Raw genomic sequence first — 20,842 nt, forward strand, 5'->3', positions numbered from 1 at the left:
CCAAAACTCTCACTTTTTCTCTCCCTCTACCTCCCTTGCAGATCCCTCCCCTCCCTTGCTCCTCACCGTATCACACTCTGTACTCCTTTCTACCTTCTTCACACTATCTCTCTCTTCTTTCTTTCTCTCTAACCTTTTTTCTCACATTCTCTTTCATATGTATCTCTCTCTCTCTCTCTCTCTCTCTCTCTCCAGACATCAAATATTTCTCTTCTCTCCTTTTCTCCTTCCATCTTCTTCTCACATTCTCTTGTTATTTCTCTCTCTCTCTCTCTCTCTCTCTCTCTCTCTCTCTCTCTCTCTCTCCCCCCCTCCTTTTTTTTTTTTTTTTACCTTTTTTTTGCACTCACTTTTATCTCTCTCTCTCTCTCTCTCTCTCTCTCTCTCTCTCTCTCTCTCTCTCTCTCTCTCTCTCTCTCTCTCTCTCTCCTTGCACCTTTTTCTCATCTCCCTCTTCATCTGTGTCTCTCTTCCTGCATCCTGGCTGTCCCTCACGCACAGTCTCTCGTTTTTAAGTACATCATCATCATCATCATCATCATCATCTCCATTGCTCTCTCAATCTTTCCTCCCGTCTCTTCATGCCTCGTGTTACATTTTTCCTCCTCTCTCCAAATCTCTCCATTCTCTCCTTTCTTCTGCCCCTTTCTCTCTCAATCTTTTCATAGCTCTTTTAAACCCATTATTGCGTGATTTGCGTGTGATTGTACGGTCCTGATATTTTGCATACCATCTTCCGCCTACTAACTCATAGCCGCAGACTCTGGTTGTTCCTCTCTTGATTACGTTTATGGAGGACGCACTGCAAATAGGTTAATGTAAGAGTTTGTGTTGATTATAATGTTGTGTAGCTAAACTTCCATATATTTATGTATGTATGTATTCTTTGTTTTGATCCTCAGATTTTTTGCATATGTCTTTATTATTCACTTTTGTATCGCTCTGGATCTGTCTGTCTGTCTGTGAATTTGTATCGTTCTACTCTGAAAAGCTGTCTTGTTTTCCTGTGTTTATATGTCTACAGGTATCTCTTTACCTAGCTACCTGTGTCTGTCAGTCTGTATATCCATCTGTCTACCTGCTTATCTATTGCTTTGTTTATCTATCTATTTACCTGTCTGTCTTTGTCTATGTCTGTTTGTTTGTCTGTCCATATCTGTCAGTCTGTCTGTCTGTCTTTCCATATCCACCTGTCTATGTATTATATCTGCTTTCTAACTCACCTTACCTTCACCTTAGCCTTTTGTCCTCTTAGCTCCTTCATTTTCTCCTCATCTTTTCTCTCCTTCCCTCCCTATCTCCAAGTCATCACCCATCTCCCCCTCCTCCTTCCCTCCCAGCTTCTATCCCTCCACCCCTCCTTCCTTCTCTTCCGCCACCCCTCCCTCCATCTCCTCAGTCTCTCCTCTTTCTCTCCTTCCCTGAACAGTCAAGTCGTGCCTATACTTGATTCTGGGCTGCATGCTAAAGCCAGACATGATCCTTCCGTCTTTTCGTCCATCCTTCCTTCTCTACTTCCTTCCTTCCTTCCTTCCGTCTTTCCGTTGGTCCGTCCGTCCGTCCTACATTCATTCATTCATTCATTCATTCTTTCACCCCACTTTTCCTTCATTCTGTCCTTCCCTTCTTCCTTCCTTCCTTCCTCCTCCTCCTCCTCCTCCTCCTCCTCCTCCTCCTCCTCCTCCTCCTCCTCCTCCTTCTCCTCCTCCTCCCCCCCAAGTATCACCCACGCATTTCCCTCTTTCTTCTCGACTTCCTTCCTTCCTCCCTTTCTCATTTCCTCCTCAGATTGTCTCCATGTTTCACCACCCATTCCTCCTCCTGTCTCCCTCCTCTCTCCATCTCTCCAAATGTCACCAGTCTCTCTTCTCTCCATCTCTCCAAATCTCACCCTTCTCTCCTCTCACAAAGTCAAGTTTCGTCTTCGCCCTGATCTTAGGTTGGATGCTGGACCCACCCATCATTCTTCCTTCCTTCCTTCCTTCGTTCCCTCTCTCCTTCACACCCTCCCTCCCTCCTCCCTTCCTTCCTTCCTTCCTTCCTTCCTTCCATGCTTTCAAGTCTTTATACCACTCTTTCTCCTCTCTCTTCCCTCCATCTTTACAAATTTCACACTCCTCTTATTTACGCCTTCTCTTCATATTTTTACATCTCACCCTTTTTATCTCTGAGTCTCCTCTCTTTCCTTCACTCCAGGCTTCTTCCCCTCCCCCTCCCCTCTCCAGAATCTCACCTTCTCTTCTCTCCCTCCTCTCCTTTACCTGATCTTAAGTCGGATGCAGCAGCCAAACGTCATCAAGGAGTGAATGGACGTCTGCTTCCTTCCTTCCTTCTTTCCTTCCCTCCTTCCTTCCTTTCTTCCTTCCCTCCTCCTTTCCTTCCTTCTTTGCTCACCACTCACTCTTTCTTCCCCTCCCCCCCATCTTGCATTTTCCTTCTCGCGCCCTGTCTCAGTGTATCATGTCGATCTCTCATTTTCATTCTTTCCTCCTCTCCTTCTCTCATCTCTCTGTCGTTCTGTCATTCTTTCCCCACTTCCCTCACCCTTCCTTCTCTCCTTTCCATCCCTCCTTCCCTCCATATCTAACCTCCTTCTCTCGTATTCATTCTTTCCTCCTCCTTCTCAACCTCCCTCATCCGTTCTGTCATTCTTTCCCCATTTCCCTCATCCTTTCCTCTCTCCTTTCCACCCCTCCTTCCGTACATTTCTAACCTCCTCCTTTCCTCTCTCCATTCTTCTGTCTGTCATTCATTTCCCACTTCCCTCACCCTTCCTTCTGTCCATTCCATCCCTCCTTTCCTCCACATCTAACCTCCTTCTCTCCCCTCTCTCCCACACAGTCAAGCCCCGTCTCCACCTCATCTTGGGTCGGATGCTACAGCCTGACATGATCAAGGAAGGGATGGATGTGTACTTCCTCTGCTCCGTCAAGGCCAACCCAAAAGTCTACAAAGTCACCTGGTTCCATAATGTGAGTAGTTGTGGTAGGAAATCATGGTTGGAAATTGTGGTATGTGTGGTAGGAAATTGTGGTAGTCGTTCATAAATACTGTGGTGGGGAACTGTGGTATGTGTTGTGGTAGGAAATTATGGTAGTTGTGGTAGGAAACTGTGGTAGTCGTTGTGGTAGGAAATCATGGTTGGAAATTGTGGTAGGTTTGGTAGGAAATTGTGGTAGTCGTTCATAATTACTGTGGTGGGGAACTGTGGTATGTGTTGTGGTCGGAAATTGTGGTAATTATGGTAGGAAATTGTGGTAGTTGTGGTAGGAAATTGTGGTAGTTATGGTAGGGAACTGTGGTAGTGTCTGTGATATTTGTGGTAGGAGGGGTAGTCGTTGTGGTAGTTGTGCTAGGAAATTGTGGTAGGAGAGATAGTCGTTGTGGTAGGAAATTGTGGTAGATCTGCCGTTATATTGTGAGTAGTGGTAGTATTAGCAGATGAGGATTGTGGTAGTAGTGGTAGATATCCTGTTAGCCTAATGTGAGTGATGGTGGTAGTTGTGGTAATTGTGGTAGTGCAGATGATGACAGTGATTGCGGTGTTAGTGAAGATCTGGTGGCATGAGATGAAGATGGTGGTACTTGTGGTAGGGAGTGGTAGGAATGGTAGTAGATGTAGTGGGAATACCAACTACTCCCTTGCTACCAAAATGAATGGTGATGGTAGCTTTAGTGGTATTTGTGGTAGTATGTGTCCTGTAGTTAGTATGTTCTTTTTCATACTAAATATTTCAGATACGATAATTTACATACTTTATTCATTTCAGTCCCACATTATGTTAATATATATTCGTTGTCAGAATACGTATATTTTATTCATGCTAGCCCCAGGATATGTTACTGAGGTCAGGGGGGGGCTTCTCGTAGTGAAGAGGCTAGGCGGGGTTAAGAAAGGTTGCACTAGACTAGATAAAGTTAGGTCAGGAGAGGCAAGATCGTGCGAGGGGAGTTGGGGGAAAATGAAGGATCGAAGGAGAAAAGATAGACAGACAGGAACAGAGACAGACAGACAACACAGACAAAAAAGACAGACAGACAGACAGAGACAGAAAGAAACACAGCGGCAGAAACAGACAGACAGGCAAAAAGGAACAAAGTGGGAGAAAAAAGCAGGCAGATAGACAGATTAATTAAATGGAATTAGAGTGGAATAGATTCAGGAAAAGATTACACAGTGTCCATTTGTAAGTCCTCACCTGGAATATGGCGTCCAATTCTGGTGCGCGTGTAAAATAAAAATATATATATATGGATTTTCTGAATTGCCTGATGTTTTCTCATTTTTTTCGTGTCGACTTAGCCTGGATGGATTGGCTGGTGATGGTGTGTGTGTGTGTGTGTGTGTGTGTGTGTGTGTGTGTAGGGGGGGATGGGAGTTTTTCTTTACCCCCCTTTTTCTGTGGCTCTTATTTTTTTCTGTAGTAGAAGGAGGGGAAAGGAAGAGTACGAGGAGAGGTGAGATCAGAAGAGAGAGAGAGAGAGAGAGAGAGAGAGAGAGAGAGAGAGAGAGAGAGAGACTTGAGGAGAACGTGGTTAAACATTGAAAGAATGACGGAATGAAAGAAAAAAAGACGGTGAGACGTGGAGAAGGGGGAAACAGAGAGGGATTGAATGAAGGATGAGAATGGGACGGAGAAGTAAGAAAGAAGGAAAAGATGGATAGAAGGAGAAGAGGAGGGAGGGAGGAGGAGAAATGTCATCTTGAACCTTCTGTGTGGTGCCCTTTCTTTAAAATTGAAGACTGACTTTCAAAAAAAACAGTTTGAAAATGGCCCCATTACATCAAGAATTACACATCTCACCTGCCACAACAGAACAGAAAAGAACATCTCACATAACATTAAGCACCACTCCATTCCTCACTTAGAGTTTCTAGAAATACTTGGTGATAAGTGGTGGCGTCCATCATCCACTCACTTAATGTAATTTTGCCATCCTTCACCTGTATAGTATCATTCTATTTCTGTGTCTGCCCTCCTGTCTCCCTATTTCTCCCTTTCCTTCCTATCATTTTTATTACCCTTCTTTTCACTTCAGGTGCCTCGACACTGAGTGACTAGCCTAATGGTTTCCTATAACTCAGGAAACCATTTACAACGTTGGGTGGTAACCATATAACCAGATAACTGGGTGATGTGGAGCCTTTACATTGCCCTTCGTCGTGACTGGCACTATATTATCATGTGTTAAAACTAATCATTCAAGACAGACAGGTGGCAATTTTAGACCAAGTTAGAGTAAAAAGGGAGTAGCAGGGGAGAGAGAGAGAGAGAGAGAGAGAGAGAGAGAGAGAGAGAGTTACCTAAGATAGTTCTTTTTTTTTTTTAACCTAAAAAGCTAGGATTTCCCTCGAACAATTTTTCTTTTTTTCTTAAATGAACTACCTACCATTTGCTAACTATAACACAATTGGCAATTTTTCATGCCATACTATACAGCACCTATACCTTTACACTCTAACCTGGCCTAAAATTGCCATCCTTCCAGCTTGAATACCGAGTTACAACAAGAGATTAACTTTGGAATATGGTACTAGTCACGAAGAAGTCAAATGGGGAGGATGCAGGGCCGTAGTGTTGTTTTAATGTTCCACGTGAAATAGGCAGCAGAGGAACACAAATATGGGCCAAGTTAAGGTAGAAGGAGTGTAGCATCACCTGTTCCGACACACATACATGAAACAACAATACTATGGACCATATCATCAAAACATGGTACGGGAGGGTGTAAGCATGTCTGTCTGTCTTTCTATTGCCAGACGCTGTAATCCCGTAAGGGGTGGCCACAAACAAATCGCCTCCATGTCGCCCTGTCCTCCGCCATTTCATAGCCCCGCTCCCAGCTCATACACACCCCTCTCTCATGTACCTCTCTACTCCATCCCTCCACCTCATCCTCGGCCTCCCCCTCCCTCTGCCCCTCTTTTAACATGTCCTCTTAATATTTCACAGGCATTATGGATCATTATGAGACTTGTACTTTCTATGGCCGTATCCTAACATAAAGGAGTGAAGTCAGCATCATTAAAGAAATTTCAGACGCCCTTCAAAATTCTAACACACTTCAGAAATTATCATCAGAAAATGAGATTCGTGTCTACACATTGGCGTTCTCAGTTTTCATTTTACGGTTCGCTGTCTCATGTGTGTTGGTCTTCCCCCCCCCCGCATCCTTGGAGTCGTTTGGATTGGGTTCTGGACAGTTGGAGAGGATCTTGACGTTAGCCAAAGCAATATTAGTAGAAAAGTAGAAGATGAAGAGGAAAAAAAAAGATGGGGGGGAGGAGGAGGAGGAAGAGAAGCTGATGATGATGATGATAAAGATGGTAATGGTAATGGAGATGGAGAGGGTGAAGGTGAAGGTGAAGGTGTAGGTGAGGATGAAGGAAAAGATGAAGAAATGACAACAGCAGCAACAACAACTCTCTCTACAAGCTAAGCCAAATGAAGTGCAGCAAATTCATCTGAGGTTAATCCAGGCCAGGCAGGGGAGAATGAGGTCCAAGGAAATCAGGTCAGGTAGACGAGATTATATCAGGTCATGTTACCCTGAGGTGAGGGTAGGTCAGGTGAGGTTATGGGGGAAGGGGGGAAATGGAGATTCAGGGAGATATAGCTAGGTTCAAAAGTTAGGTGAGGTGAGGCCATAGGGAGGATTTTTTTTTTTTTAATGCAAGGAAGAAGGAACCAAAGGCTAAATGCCTGCAAATTGTGTCTTCCAAATAAAAAACAAGATACTAGCCAAATTCAAGATCCGTTCATTCCGAGATGCCTGGACACACTGCGTTTAAAAGACTGGAGGTCATAGGCAGTAGGAAATATAGAGGAAGACAGTTCCAGAGTTGACCAGTTGCATGCATGAAGGACTGGGAGTATCGGTTAACTCTTGTATTAGAGGTTGGACAGAAAAGGGATGAGAGTTTGTTGCTACTCGCCCACCATAGTAGTTGAGGGATGCAAGCAGACAGTTCAGAGGAGCAGTGGGGTAATGGGGGCTCAAAGCTAGTAACCGTATGTAAGGTCAGGTCAGGAGGGGTCACAGGGGGTGGTATGGGAAATCAGGGTTCAGAGAGTAGTAACTGAGGTTCTAAAGTGAGGTCATGCCAGGTTACAGGGAGCTGAGGCGGGAGATGGGTATTCAGAGGGTAATATCCGGGGTTCTAAGCCTGGGGTTATGCAGGCTAAGTCAGGGCAGGTCATACTGGGTCGACGGGGGTGGTTTGGGATGTGCAGGAGTGAGTGGTAGGTGGGGAAGTAGGGAGAGGGAGGTGGAGGAATAAGGAGAGGAAGATGGGGAAGAAAGAGGTGGGAGGTGGGGGAGTAGACGGAGGGAGGTGGGGGAGTAGGTAGAGGGAGGTGGGGGAGTAGGTAGAGGGAGGTGGGGGAGTAGGTAGAGGGAGGTGGGGGACTAGGGGGAGGGAGGTGGGAGGCCAGATGTTCAAGGTTTAAAGCGTGGGTAAGGAAAGGGTAAGGAAAGATTGAGGTCGCAGGCGGGATTGGGACAGGTCAGGGAGGGTCATGAGTGGTGGTGGGGGAGGTGGGGGAGCAGGAGGGGGAGAGGGAGGGGGGAGGGGAAGGGGGGGCATGCAGAGGGTAATAACCAAGGCTCTAGGCGGAGATAATGAAGGGTTGAGCTGGGAGAGGGGATGAGGGGGGGTTGATTTCGTAAGAGGCTTGGTCCGTGATTAACAAAACTTTCTTGGAGGCAGCAACGTGTTAATTAACTGGCGGAGAGAGAGAGAGAGAGAGAGAGAGAGAGAGAGAGAGAGAGAGAGAGAGAGAGAGAGAGAGAGAGAGAGAGAGAAATTAATAATCGGGAGTAGGAGAGAGAGGGAGTGGTGTGAAGAGACAGGGAGGGAGGACAGGAGGAAAAGAAAAGAATAGGAGGGAATGAGAGAGAAAAAGAAACAGGGAGGGAATGGGGACTGCAGGAATAAGAGGGAGAATGAGGAATGGAAAGAGGGAGACAGGGAGGACTCGTGAGAAAGAGATATGGGAGCATCTGTGAGGGAGGGAGGGATTTTGAGGAGACGGAGGGAGGGAGGAATCAGGGAGAGAGGAAGGGAGGAAAGCAACGTGGGAAGGGAGGAAATAGGAGTGGAGGAGGGAGAGGGAAAGGAGGGAGGAAAGTGAGTAAAACCTGAAGAGGAGGAGGAAGCGAATTTAGCAAGGAGAGGGTGAAGGAGGAAGGAGAGACTGAAGGAGAGAGAAGGAGAGCGTGGATGAAAGGGAACAGAGTGAAGAGGAAAAGGGGGGAAAGGGGGAAGGACGAGAGAGAGAGAGAGAGAGAGAGAGAGAGAGAGAGAGAGAGAGGCGTGAAAATAGGAATGAACTGAAATCAAGCATAAACACTATTAAGTACAAACTCCCTTAAACTGAAGAAAATCGCTTGACGGTACCAGGAACAAAGTAGAAAGTACGAGGAAGGGGAATTAAGCTGAATAAAATCGTCTGGTGATAGCATGAATAACACAACTACACCATCATGCAAACGGGGTGAAAAATCGCCTAATTATCCTCTTCTTTCACTGATCACTGCCCTCTGCTGGCTAATATTCCTAGGCTGAGGGAGGCATGATATATTTCTCTCACCATAGACAGGATTCTAAATGATATGTGAGGCAGGATTATTTTTATACCTGCGTTAATTAAGAGGTAAATGGGACGAAATACTAGGCCAAATTCTCTCTCTAATCCTATGAGGAGGGCAGGTAATATCAGTGATTGAAATTTACTCTTTAATATCTCACCTGCCTTCTATTAGAGAATGCCTCAGCAGCACATCAAGGGGCGATATTAATTAATCTTTTTACCTGATTACCTGCGCCCACCTCACCTGATTAGTTAACATTTCCCCGTCCTTTCACCTGATCTCATTAACAGACTCAGCTCAGTTTCTCTCTCTCTCTCTCTCTCTCTCTCTCTCTCTCTCTCTCTCTCTCTCTCTCTCTCTCATGCCACATTTTCTGCTCTATCACATTTCTCTGTCACATTATCTGCTTTCTGCTCCTCACTTTTCACTTATATTCCTTCCCTGTTAATTATTTCCTTCATTGCCACATCTACCTTAACCAACCTTTTATTATTATTATTATTATTATTATTATTATTATTATTATTACTATTATTATATTATTATTATTATTTTATTATTCACCCAAGAACGTTATCTCACTTCTCTGCCTTCTCCTCTCTCCCTTTCTCCTGTTCCTCTTTCCGGTTCCTGTTCCGTGTTCGTGTTATATATTTCATTATACATTCATCTTCCACTTAATTTATTACACCTAATCCAATTCTCTCTCTCTCTCTCTCTCTCTCTCTATCTATCTATCTATCTGTGTATCTATCTATCTGTCTGTCTGTCTGCATTCAGCTTAACGTAGACTTTTCGAACTGAGGGCGTTAGATGCAATTTTATCCCTTTCAGTTCGACAAAGCATTTATTTATTTATTTTATTTTTCTATCCATTTTTTTTCAATTTTGGGCTAACCCCTCGTACTGAAGGGATCACTGAAGACTATATAACTTCTCCATTTCAAAAACCATCAACAAAATCGTCTGAAGTGACAATAATAATAATAGTATCATCAGTGTGAAGGGGTTATCAATTTCTTCAGTGCTAGAAATGGGAAAAATCGTGGAGTAAAATCGTCTGGTAATAGGATGCATAGATTGAAAAAGCGTCTGATATAAAGCTGTTTCCATTCCCTTCGTTTTCCCCCTTTTGACCATTTTCCTCCCTGTGTCACTTTACCTGCCCTCCTCTTCCTATTTCATCCCCATTTTCTCTCTTAATTTATTTCCTTTATCATGATGAAGGTAGACTAAAGGTTTTTCTCCCTTTGGATCAGCCTCGTTTTCTTCTACTGTCCATATTGCATTTGCCCGTCTGTTTTTCCACTATACGTCATCTTCCATTCGCTATTAATGCCTTCCTGTACATCGTGATCTCTGCTTACTATCCCTGTCATGATTCTGCCCTTTTCGTGTCATTAAAGCAGCTCTCTTTCTTTGTCCACTCCCTTCCTCCCTGTCTTTCCCTCCTCCACCTCCACTCTTTCTTTTCCACTCCACTTTCTCAAGCTCTCCACTTTCTCCCTCCCTGCCTCTCCATTCACTCCTTTCTTCACTGCCTCTCCACTCTGTCCCTCCACTCCCTTCTCTCCCTTCCTCCCTCCCTCCTCCAGCAAGCTCTCGACCTGATCTCTTTTAGCACTTTCCTTCACCCTTAGTGGCACGTTCTCTTCCCTCCCTCACATACCCTGTCGACACGTTCCTACCCATCTTTTCCCCTCTCCCCATACCTCCCCTCCCCTCGCCTTATTTTTCCACTCTCCTCCCCTCCCCTATTCTGTTCTGTCATATTCTCCCCATCATCTTCCCTTCCTTCTTCCCTAACATCACTTTCCCTCCCTTCACGTCACATTCCTTCCCCTCTCCTCACCTCTTTTTTCTCCCCCTCCCTCTCTCCCTCCCTTCACCCTATCTTCTTTCCCTTCCTTCCCCCTCCCATCACCTCCAAGTCATCACGGTTTTCCATAGGCACTGTCATAGCCTCCTGTATCCCCTCCCATTCCCTAGACCCTCCCACCCTCTTCGTTTCTTCCCTTCCTTTCCCCCTTTCCCCTTCCCTTCTCTTCCCCTCCTCTCCCTTCCTTTTCATTCCCTTTTATCCTTCAAGTAAACTACTCTCCTCCTCTCCTCACCGTGCCTCTCCTTATTTCCCCTCCCCTCACCTCCTCCCTTCTTCCCATCACCTCGCCTCTATTCTTCATCATCCCCTCCCCTGCCCCCCACTCTCCTCCCCACTCTCCTCTCTCCTCCCATACCCTACATCATACACCATAAGCACTCCTTCTCTTTACGTCATCTCATTTCCTTGCACTCCTCCTCCGTTCCCCTCTCTGTCCCCTCTCCCCCAGTCCTTCATAATACCTCCTAGGCACTCTCCCCTTCTCTCCTCTCCTTTTATTGTCCCTCCCTTTCATCTTCCTAGCACCTCTCCTCCCTACCCATTATATTGCCTACCATAATCACCTCTTTTTTAGCACCTCCTTCCTCTCCCACTACTTACAATGTCTTTTGTGATTCTCTTGTTCTTATTTTTGTTTATTTCGTTTTGAGTGCCTTCTTTCGCACACACGCCCCTTTTCTCACTGCCCCTTCTCTCTCTCTCTCTCTCTCTCTCTCTCTCTCTCTCTCTTTTTCTCCCCTCCCTCTCTAACATTCCCTTACTTGCTCTCGTCCACTCCATCCCAGTTCCCCCACTTTCTGCTCCACTCTGCCCCACCACCTCTCTCTCTCTCTCTCTCTCTCGTCCACCCACCCCCCCGCACACACACCTATTTACCTACCTACCTCCTTCCCTCCCTACCTGCCTACTACCTACTTACCTCCCTCCCTCCCTCCCTCCCTCCCCACACATTCTCAAACTCCATCTCTCCTCCCACAGAATGAGGAAGTACGGAACGACCCTCCAGCTGGAGTTCTGGTGTCTGACGACCACCTGGTACTGCAGAAGATCAGGAGGGTGTGGAGTGGAAGCTACGTGTGCAAGGCTTCCAATGTGGTGGGGGATTCCGCTTCCAATACGCTCACTCTACCCGTGCAGTGTGAGTAGGGTTTGGTTCGCCTTCGTTATCTTTCACTATCTTTATCATTTTCATCACCTTCGTCGTCGTCGTCAGTACCATCTTCATCGTCATCGTTATTATTATTGTCTTTAGCAGCTTCATTATCTTTATCATCATCATCATCATCATCATCATCACATCATCGTCGTCATCGTCAGTACCATCATCATCGTTACATCAACATCGTCACCACCGCAGACGAGGACTCTCCCTAGAACACACTCAGTCTACCTGTGCAGGGAGTAGCATTTGTTTTTGATCATCATCATCATCATCATCTCTGCATGACTAGAACTTCATCATCATCATCATCTATGCGTGACTAGAACTTCCTCAAATACACTCGCTCATCCTGTGCAGGGTGAGTAAATAAATAATACTTCTCGTTAAAGCCATACGTATTTCTCGTCCGGATACACCTCTTTTATTTAGAGTATACGGAGAGCAGAAGGGGACGGTGGACTGTGTGATATCTTTCCCCATGTACTGTAGTTAGCGTTATTTCATCCTATCATCACCATCGCCATCATCATTTCTGAAGTTGGGTTTGTAGGATGCTAAAACGGAAGACAGAAGTTTATGTAAAATCACCGCCACCACCACCATCACCACCACCATCACCATCATCACCACCACCACCACCACCACCACCACCACTATGTCAGAGGATAAGGTACGCTACATGGGGTACAGAACTGGTCAGCTCTATAAAAGTGTACCTTCATTCCAGTCATTTAGTTTCAATTGTCAAGGCATATCGAACTGCCCTGACCTTCAGTATCTCTCTCTCTCTCTCTCTCTCTCTCTCTCTCTCTCTCTCTCTCTCTCTTTCCCCGTATATAGATTGATAGAGAGATAGATATAGATAGATTGATAGATATTTGTTTCATTTTCTCACTGTCATCCTTTTCTTCATCGTCCCTCAGTCGTCTTTCTTCATTTTTCTGCCTCTCTTTTCTTGTGACCGACTTTATGGCTCTGAACCCTTCTCCCGTACAGACACAAAACCCGACCCACAAAACCCGCCTCGTGTTAAAACCCCACTTTCCCGATAGCGTGACAATTAAACCAGCAAGGCGACTCACCCCCCGATAAACCAGCGACCGTATTCATGATCTTTCTTGAGGGTAAGGTGCAGGAGAGGGCCACCTTCACGTGGTGGCACCGACATAACTGGGCGATGGAGCTGCCAGGATGTACAAACTCCCTTACCTCCCTCCCGACTCCCCCTAAAAGGAGAATGGTTGTTTGTGAAGAAGGGCATCTTTAGAGAGGATATTGAGGTGTAATGTGCTGAGTAAGTCGCTAAGGAAGAAGTGTTAAGGGATCTCCAGAGCGACTGAGAGTGCACATTTATAACTGGCTTAGAAGCAGCAACTCACAGCTAGAATTATTGAGAAGTTAGTCACATGCAATCGTATAAATTTAATTGCTTAAAATTATATAGAAATTAGTGGCATAGAATTGTTTCGAAGTTAATCGCTTAGAATTACTTAGAAGTGGCTTGTATAGTTCAGCTGGTTTAGTTCCTCTCTCAGCTAAGGTAATAAAAGAACAGTAAAACAAAGTCACACACAACTTTAATGTTTTCTTCTCTTTCTCTAACTTTCCTTTACTACTTCTCTTCCTTCCTGAACTCTTGACTCAGGCTGTTGTATCTGTCTCTTATTACATTCTCTCTCTCTCTCTCTCTCTCTAATATCCATCCATTCGACAGACGCCATCAAATGGATCTCCACACCTATCATATTTTTCTCCACCAGTCTTCCCTTTCCCACTCTCCCACCCCCACTCTCTTTCCTTTTCACCCCCACTAACCTCCCCTCTCCCCCACTAACCTCTTCTCTCCCCCGCTAACCTCACCTCTTCCCCGCTAACCCCCTACTCCCCCGCTAAACCCCCCTCTCCCCCACTAGCCTCCCCTCTTTCTTCCCTTCTCCCCCTCTCTCCCTTTCCCCCTCTCTCCCCTTCTCCCCTCTCTCCTCTTCTCCCCTTCTCTCCCTTCCCCCTCTCTCCCCCATTCTCCCCCTTTTCTCTCCCCCTCTGCCCCCCTCCCACTCTCTCCCTCTCCCCTTTCCCCTTTCCACTCTCCCCCTCTCTCCCTCCTCTCTCCCCTGTCTTCCCCTTTCCCTGTTCCTCGCTAACCTCCCCTCTCTCAACCACTAACCTCCCCTCTTTTTCCCACTCTCCCCCTCTCCTCATCCCATTCTCCCCCTCTCTCTCTTTCCCTTCCTCCCCCTTCCCCTCTATCTCGCTAACCTCCCCCCTCCCCCACTAACCTCCCCTCTCCCCCACAGACATGCCCATCTGCGCCTCCCCCTTGAACACCGTCTACAGGGCTGCTCTTGGCGAGGAAATTGTCTTGCAGTGTCTGGTTCGATCCCATCCTCCCAACGCCACATTCTCTTGGACCTTCATGAATACGCTGACGGAGGTAAGAGAGAGAGTGAGAAAGAGAGAGAGAGAGAGTGGGATGAGAGGGGAAACCGGAGAGGGAGAGCGTGGGCGTTGCTTCAGGATCTTGAGGGAGAGAACGTGACTGGAAGAAGAGAGAGAGAGAGAGAGAGAGAGAGAGAAATCAGAGAAATCAGATATATGATACATTGATTTAATCGTATATTGCATACATCTGCAGAATTATGATCTTAATAATAGCTTTCGAATTAAGAAATAGGTAAATAAAGGAATATAAATAGAATACCCTGATTGGAAATTAATTATAGTTACGTGTCATGATATAACTGGATGTATCGTTATAATTTGCAATACTCTTGGCAAAAATGCAATATATATTTTATCATAGACCTTACAGACTCGCTATGTTGTAAATAAACACAAAAACAATACGCTTCCTTTTCTCCCCTCCCTCCCTCACCCCTCCCCACTTCTTTCTCTTTTCCTCCCCTCCTTTCTCTCACTTTCACCCTTCCCTGCTTTCGCCCTCTTTCTCACCTCCGTGCCCCTCTCCCCCCCACACACACTCCTCATCCTCACTCTCCACCTCCCTAACGTGTTGCATGATCTTTCTTTTACTCCTCAAATTCCCTTATCACCACCACTTTGTACTTCACCCCCACCACACTCCCTCACCAACGCACTTTGCCACACCAATGTCTCGCCAATTAATCATTCTTAAAACCAACATACTGTAAATCCCCATGTTTCACCACCACACCGTGCTCCTCACACTCCCACCCTCCAACGCACTCTCCCACACCAATGTTGCCTCATCTAACATCATTTTCATCAATGCACTTTGCCTCACCACCCATCGCAAACCCCAACCTGTCACACCACACGCATCAACCACACGCCTTCCCTTCCGCCCACGTCTCGTCAACCAACCCATCTCCTTCCCACAACCACCGTACACCCACAAACCAAACCCCACCCATCACTTTCCCACCTTTACACTCCACCACCACCAATCCCCATCTCACGACTCCCACACCCAATCTATCCTGGAACCTTACCAATGCATCAACGTATCCACCCTACTCAAATCCCCCACCTCATGCCACACACCCACCTTTCCATTCACACACCTGCACGCCACTTACAACCACCTCACGCCCACCACCAAACCTCACCCTCCTGCAACCCCCAACCCATCAACCCCCACAACCACCTCACACTCACAAACCAACCCACCAACCAACTAATCCATAACCCCCATTGTTTCCCCTACCCACAACCACCTCACAACTCGCATATTCCAACCCTGCAACCCCCTCCCAATCCATCAACATACCAACTCAATTAAACCCCACCTTATGGCACACTCCCACTTTTCCATTCACGACCCCACACGTGATCCACAACCTCCACACACTCACCGCCAAACCCCACCCTCCGGCACCCCCCCACGGCCCAGCAGTTCGTCAACCCCTTCTCCCCAACCCTGGCTACTGACCCCGTACCCCTAAACCCTCAGCACGAACGGGTGGCAGGGGATCGAGTCTCCTGGAAGGGCCTCGTGTCCTGGCTTCGATACAAACCCGAAAAGAGCCAAGACTACGGAACGCTTCACTGCTGGGCTTCAAACAGTGTCGGCAACCAGGAGAAGCCTTGCATCTTCACCGTCAAGCCTGCTGGTAAGGGTAGTGGTGGGATTGTGGGAGTGGAAGTAGATGTGATAGTTTTGAGTGATAAATGGGAGACTGATCATGTGAGAGCTTCGAACTCTTCAGAGAAGGGTTCGAACAGCATCATCAACCAAGAGAACCCCTGTCTCTTCACCGTCAAGCCTACTGGTAAGAGTTGTAGGGAAGGGACTTTGAGTGTAAAGATTTGGTGAAGAAACTAGATAGGGGAGCGTAAGATTGAATATTGGGGTGTTGTGAGAGTTTGAGGGGAGAAGTGCTTCCAACAGTCAGGATTGCAACGAAATCTAGTATTTTTACTATGAAACCTGCTAGTTAAGAACTTTAGGGGATTGTGGGAGTGGAAATAGATGTGAGTGAACAATAAATGGGAGACTGATGATAGGAGGGCTTGAAATAATTATGGCATGAGTTTGAAACGTGTCGGTAACCAGGAAAAAAAAAAAATCTTCACTGTCAACCCTGATACCAAGGAAGTGGGGGAAGAAGGGGAGAGTGTGAAGGACATACGGAATAAAGGATGTATGGGAGAAAACAGAAGAGTGTAAGAGTGATAAAAGAGGGATTATGAGGGTGCGAGGAGAAGGGGTACCTCTAAATCAACACTGCAAAGAAGAGAATATGTATCTTTGCTGTGAAAACCGGAAGTGAAGGATTGCAGGGGATTGTATGAGACGTGTATGTGAATAGTGTAAAGGTGTGGCAGATGGGAGAAGTTTGACCTGTTTTAAGATGGGTTCAAACATCAACCTGGAAAAGCCTCGTATCAGTACCGTGGAATCTAATGTTAAGGACTTGGTGGTTGAAGGAGTGATATGGGACTGCGGCAAGGAAGAAGAGGATATGGAAACTAGATGGGGAACAGTTATTGAGAATATAGGGGATTATAGAGATAGAATTACTTAGAGTAGACATGGTAGGTATAAAGAAAAATTGTATCATCCCCAAATCTAGCGAAGAAGTATTGGGGGAATGGGAATAGAAGGATTAGCAGGAAGTGGTGGGATGGAGAAGAGCAGACGAAATATGTGAGGCTTCGAATGACTGCAGTATGCGTTTCGAAAATCAACAACCAGAAGCTTTGTATTTTCGTTGCCAGGTCTGCTGGTGTGGGAGATGAGGGATTTAAAGAGTGGGAGAAAGATGAGGATTGGTGGGTTTGTGGGTGGTGGGGGATTACTTGAGGGAATGAAGGGATGGGAGAAATATTTGTGTAAGTGGGAGAAAGAGAATGCAGTGTCGTGAATAAAGGGAGTGGTGAAATGTGTGTGTGTGTGTGTGTGTGTGTGTGTGTGTGAGAGAGAGAGAGAGAGAGAGAGAGAGAGCAAACCATTCAGTTACCAAATTTTTCTGTTTGAACTTGCGATTTCATTTACTTCCTGTGTTAATTTTTTAGGGTAAATATTGACTAAGGCGTGCAGATTGCATTTCAGCGTTACGGAGTCTGTACTTTACCCTGGTAGAGAGAGAGAGAGAGAGAGAGTCTATAAAATATCCGTCTGCTACTTGTTATTTTCCTGTATGGTAACTTACCCTAGGGTCTGGGCCCTGGGGGGTAGGGGATCTCTCTCTCTCTCTCTCTCTCTCTCTCTCTCTCTCTCTCTCTCTCAGCTATTCATCTGTCCCATCCATCTGTATACCCATCTATCTGTCTCCCTATCTATCTACCAGTCTACCTGTCCCTCCCTTCTTCCTCCTCCACCCTTCATCCCCTGACCGGTAGTTGTGAAAATTGGCATATCAACCACGAGTAATCACAAGCAGTTATCTAGCTTGTTAAGGGCCGTCTCGCAGCAATTACCCCAGTGAGTCTGATGGTTATATACTACACCTATCTCCCTCACGGTAATCAGAGCGAGAGTGTAATGACGGGGAGATCAGAGGGTGTAGGTGTATTTATGGGGGGATAATGGTCGTTGACGGAGGGGAAATTTAGTGCGTACGAAATTTACTGCGTACGAAATTTAGTGCTTAGTGCGTACGACAATAAAGATAACGAAAGCTCAGTCCTGGTATGAGAGGGTTATAATGCGTACGACAGTAAAGCTATGGATAGTTGAAATGCATATGCGATTCGATAACAGAGCCTGGTGAAGAGGACCTATAGTCCATACGACGATAGTTTTTCAGAAGCTCAGTCCTGTCCAGAGAGGGATATGATGTGTGCGGTAGTAATGTTATGAAAGGCTGAGACAGATTTAGGGCTGAATACTGGGGTCTCACTAAGAGGAACTGTAGCATGTATGATATAATTTACGGACCCTCCATCCTGCCTAGTAGGAATATAGCAAACACACACACACACACACACACACACACACACACACACACACACACACACACACACACACACACACACACACACACACACACACACACACACACACACACACACACACACACATATATATATATATATTCACGCTTACCTAATGGAGCCTGACCAACGGGAGAGGTAGTGCGTAAGGCAATACTGTAATGATTACGAAAGATCAGTCCTGAAGAGAGAGAATGCGTTAGATATAGGCTAATCAAGGGCGGTAATACGAATACTGAGTATGACAGTCTTCTTACAAAATATTATCTAGATTTGCAGTGTGTAAGAAAATGAAGTTTACGAAAAATTAATCCTGTCCAGAGAGAGAGGGGGGGGGGGGAGGGGAGGGCTCGGCAATAAATTCTACGAGAAGTTAATCTTGGCAGGAGGGAACACTGTAAAATGCGTACGACAGACGAGTTCCCGAAGTTCAGTCATGCCCAGAGAGAGAGAGTTCATACGATGATAAATGCTGCGAATACTAAATCATGAGATAACAAAACAAAACAAAACAAAAAAGGTACTTGAGGATACTGACGAAAATAACGAATAATTTCACGGTAAACGATAAATGAGTTATTACTATATTATGATGAATTAGACGTGATTGCACTTCTTTGGTTAAGCAGCACGGCCACAACTCCCTGATCCTGAATATATGAACGATGAGGTGTACGCTCCCATCCCCCCCTCTACTAACTTTACAGCCTCCGTCTTTACATATTACATCCGTGGACGAAGCGTAAGAAAATAACCTCCAGTACTCGTAGTTACATATGGCTAGTAATATTATCAGTACGACATGAAGCAAGAACTTTATGCATATTAAGTAGACAGTTTATTCAGAAATATTTACCCGAAGAAAAAAAAATGATAAACAACAGCGCTCCTTGAGTTACCGTCGATCAGCTGTATAAAGACAGTTTTTTGATCGAGTGTACTACTTAGAGGATGTTGAATATGTGAAGGTACACATGAGATGGTGCCAGTTGTGCGTGTGTGTGTGTGTGTGTGTGGAATGGGGGGGGGGTCGTGTTGACTCCACAAACACAGTGTCAGGGAGTTTGTGGCGTCTTTGTCAGGTGTTTCTGTTGACGCTGCAAGTACAAACCAAGAAACCTTTAACTCTGTCTGTCCGAGAACGTCTTTTGTGTGTGTGTGTGTGTGTGTGTGTGTGTGTGTGTGTGTGTGTGTGTGTGTGTGTGTGTGTGTGTGTTATAGCAAGTTTCTCATGAGGGAAAAAAAAAACTGTATCATGAAATTAAGATAACTTTCCATTAAGCTGAATAAAATCGGACGTCCTCGTAAAAAAAAAAAAAAAAAAAAAAAGCGTCCTCGGGCCAAAGAGGTTCAAGACAGGCGAGAAGGTGGCGTGTGTGGAGATGCGCCGAGAAACACAGGATCTGAAACCTTTATCACACAGGATCTGAAACCTTTATCAGTCCGGGGCGAGCAGGCAGTCCAATGAGCAGGGACAAAAGACAGGTGTGATGGCGAAATGTAGGTGGAGGGGGAGAGGAGGGGCGAGGTAGAGGGGAGGGGACTGGGGAGTGGGGGGAGGGGTGATGGGAGAGAAGGAGGAGGCGTTATGGAAGGGGAGAGAGGGGGAAGGGAAGTGTCGAAGTGGTGGGAGGAGGTGAAGTGAGTGAGAGCTGGAGTGAACTGGGTCGTAGGGGGTTGTGATGTGGGGATAATGTACGTGTGGGAGGGAGGGAGGAAGACACAAGAACAGAGAGAGAGAGAGGAGGAGGAGGAGGAGGAGGAGTCGACAAGCTGAAGTAGTTAAATATTGCAACTGGCGATACAACTACATCCTATCAGTCTGCAATGGCTCACCTTTTTGGCCCAAATCAGCTTGCATGAAATATTATCCACATACTGATGGCGTGTTTAAGGGACCTGATTCAATATACGTGTGACTTCTCATCGTAAAAAGGTCAAGACATTCATTACTAGGTCTTGGGAGGTCTGCAGTTTATATGGTCTCTGTGTTGTATTTTTTTTTAAGTTTGTAATATCTTTTATAAGTTTGAAATAGCAGCTTATTCTACGTGACTACTCTCTCTCTCTCTCTCTCTCTCTCTCTCTCTGTGAAAAATAAAACTTTTTCATCTGTTTTTAGCGAAGCTTGGTGGCAGATCTGAGGTCCAGCCAAGGAGTTGACCTATTGTTCTTGAGAAAAATAGGTCAAAGGTCGGGGTCCAAGGGCAAGATCAAAGTTTTACCCAGCAAGGTCAACTGATTTTTTTTTTTTTTTTTTTTTACTGTGTAGACCATATATTGCAAGTCACAAAGAAGTGCTGTGAAAGGGATGTCAGGTCGTAGTATTATCCCGTTGTGCCTCTAAGGAGTGGGATATCAGCTCAAAAAAGACGAAAATCTCTGCCAGGTTAGGATGAACGTTCTACAGAAACCCTTGTAAATATTTGGAATATTGTGACTTTTTTTTTTCCCCTCCAGACGGATTTAATTTATTTATTTATCTGTTTATTTATTTATTTGCTATGAACGAACCAAATTCGTGAAGCCGCAAAGTTGTTCCCTCTGAGAAAAAGAAAGTGAGATGCCAGGACACATTACTGTTAAAAGGCTGAAGGTCATAGAGGGAAAGAAGGACTCGGGTAGACAGTTCCAGAGTTGACCTGTTGCATACATAGGTCAGTTTTGGTGTTTAGGTCAGCTTTGAATTGGCTTGCCAACCTCGGCGGGTAAAGACAGCCTGCAGCAACGCCTTCAACAGGTGTGGAGTATCACCTTATGTTGTTGCTGCCGTCAGACGATTTCAA

General features: G+C 45.7%; 1 protein-coding gene across 1 annotated transcript in view; it reads left to right on the forward strand.

Annotated features, from left to right (window-relative positions):
- Window positions 1-20,842, forward strand: part of LOC145405083 (kin of IRRE-like protein 3) — a 164,161-nt gene that overhangs the window by 128,470 nt on the left and 14,849 nt on the right. The window contains exons 6-9 of the mRNA XM_080276597.1: window positions 2,842-2,972; window positions 11,456-11,615; window positions 13,934-14,070; window positions 15,514-15,730. Coding sequence (XP_080132723.1) covers window positions 2,842-2,972; window positions 11,456-11,615; window positions 13,934-14,070; window positions 15,514-15,730 — 645 coding nt within the window. The remainder of the gene's footprint in view (window positions 1-2,841; window positions 2,973-11,455; window positions 11,616-13,933; window positions 14,071-15,513; window positions 15,731-20,842) is intronic.

Source organism: Coenobita brevimanus, chromosome 7 (genome assembly GCF_032717465.1).
Source record: "Coenobita brevimanus isolate Jiangsu-jjx chromosome 7, ASM3271746v2, whole genome shotgun sequence".
Lineage (NCBI taxonomy): Eukaryota > Metazoa > Arthropoda > Malacostraca > Decapoda > Coenobitidae > Coenobita > Coenobita brevimanus.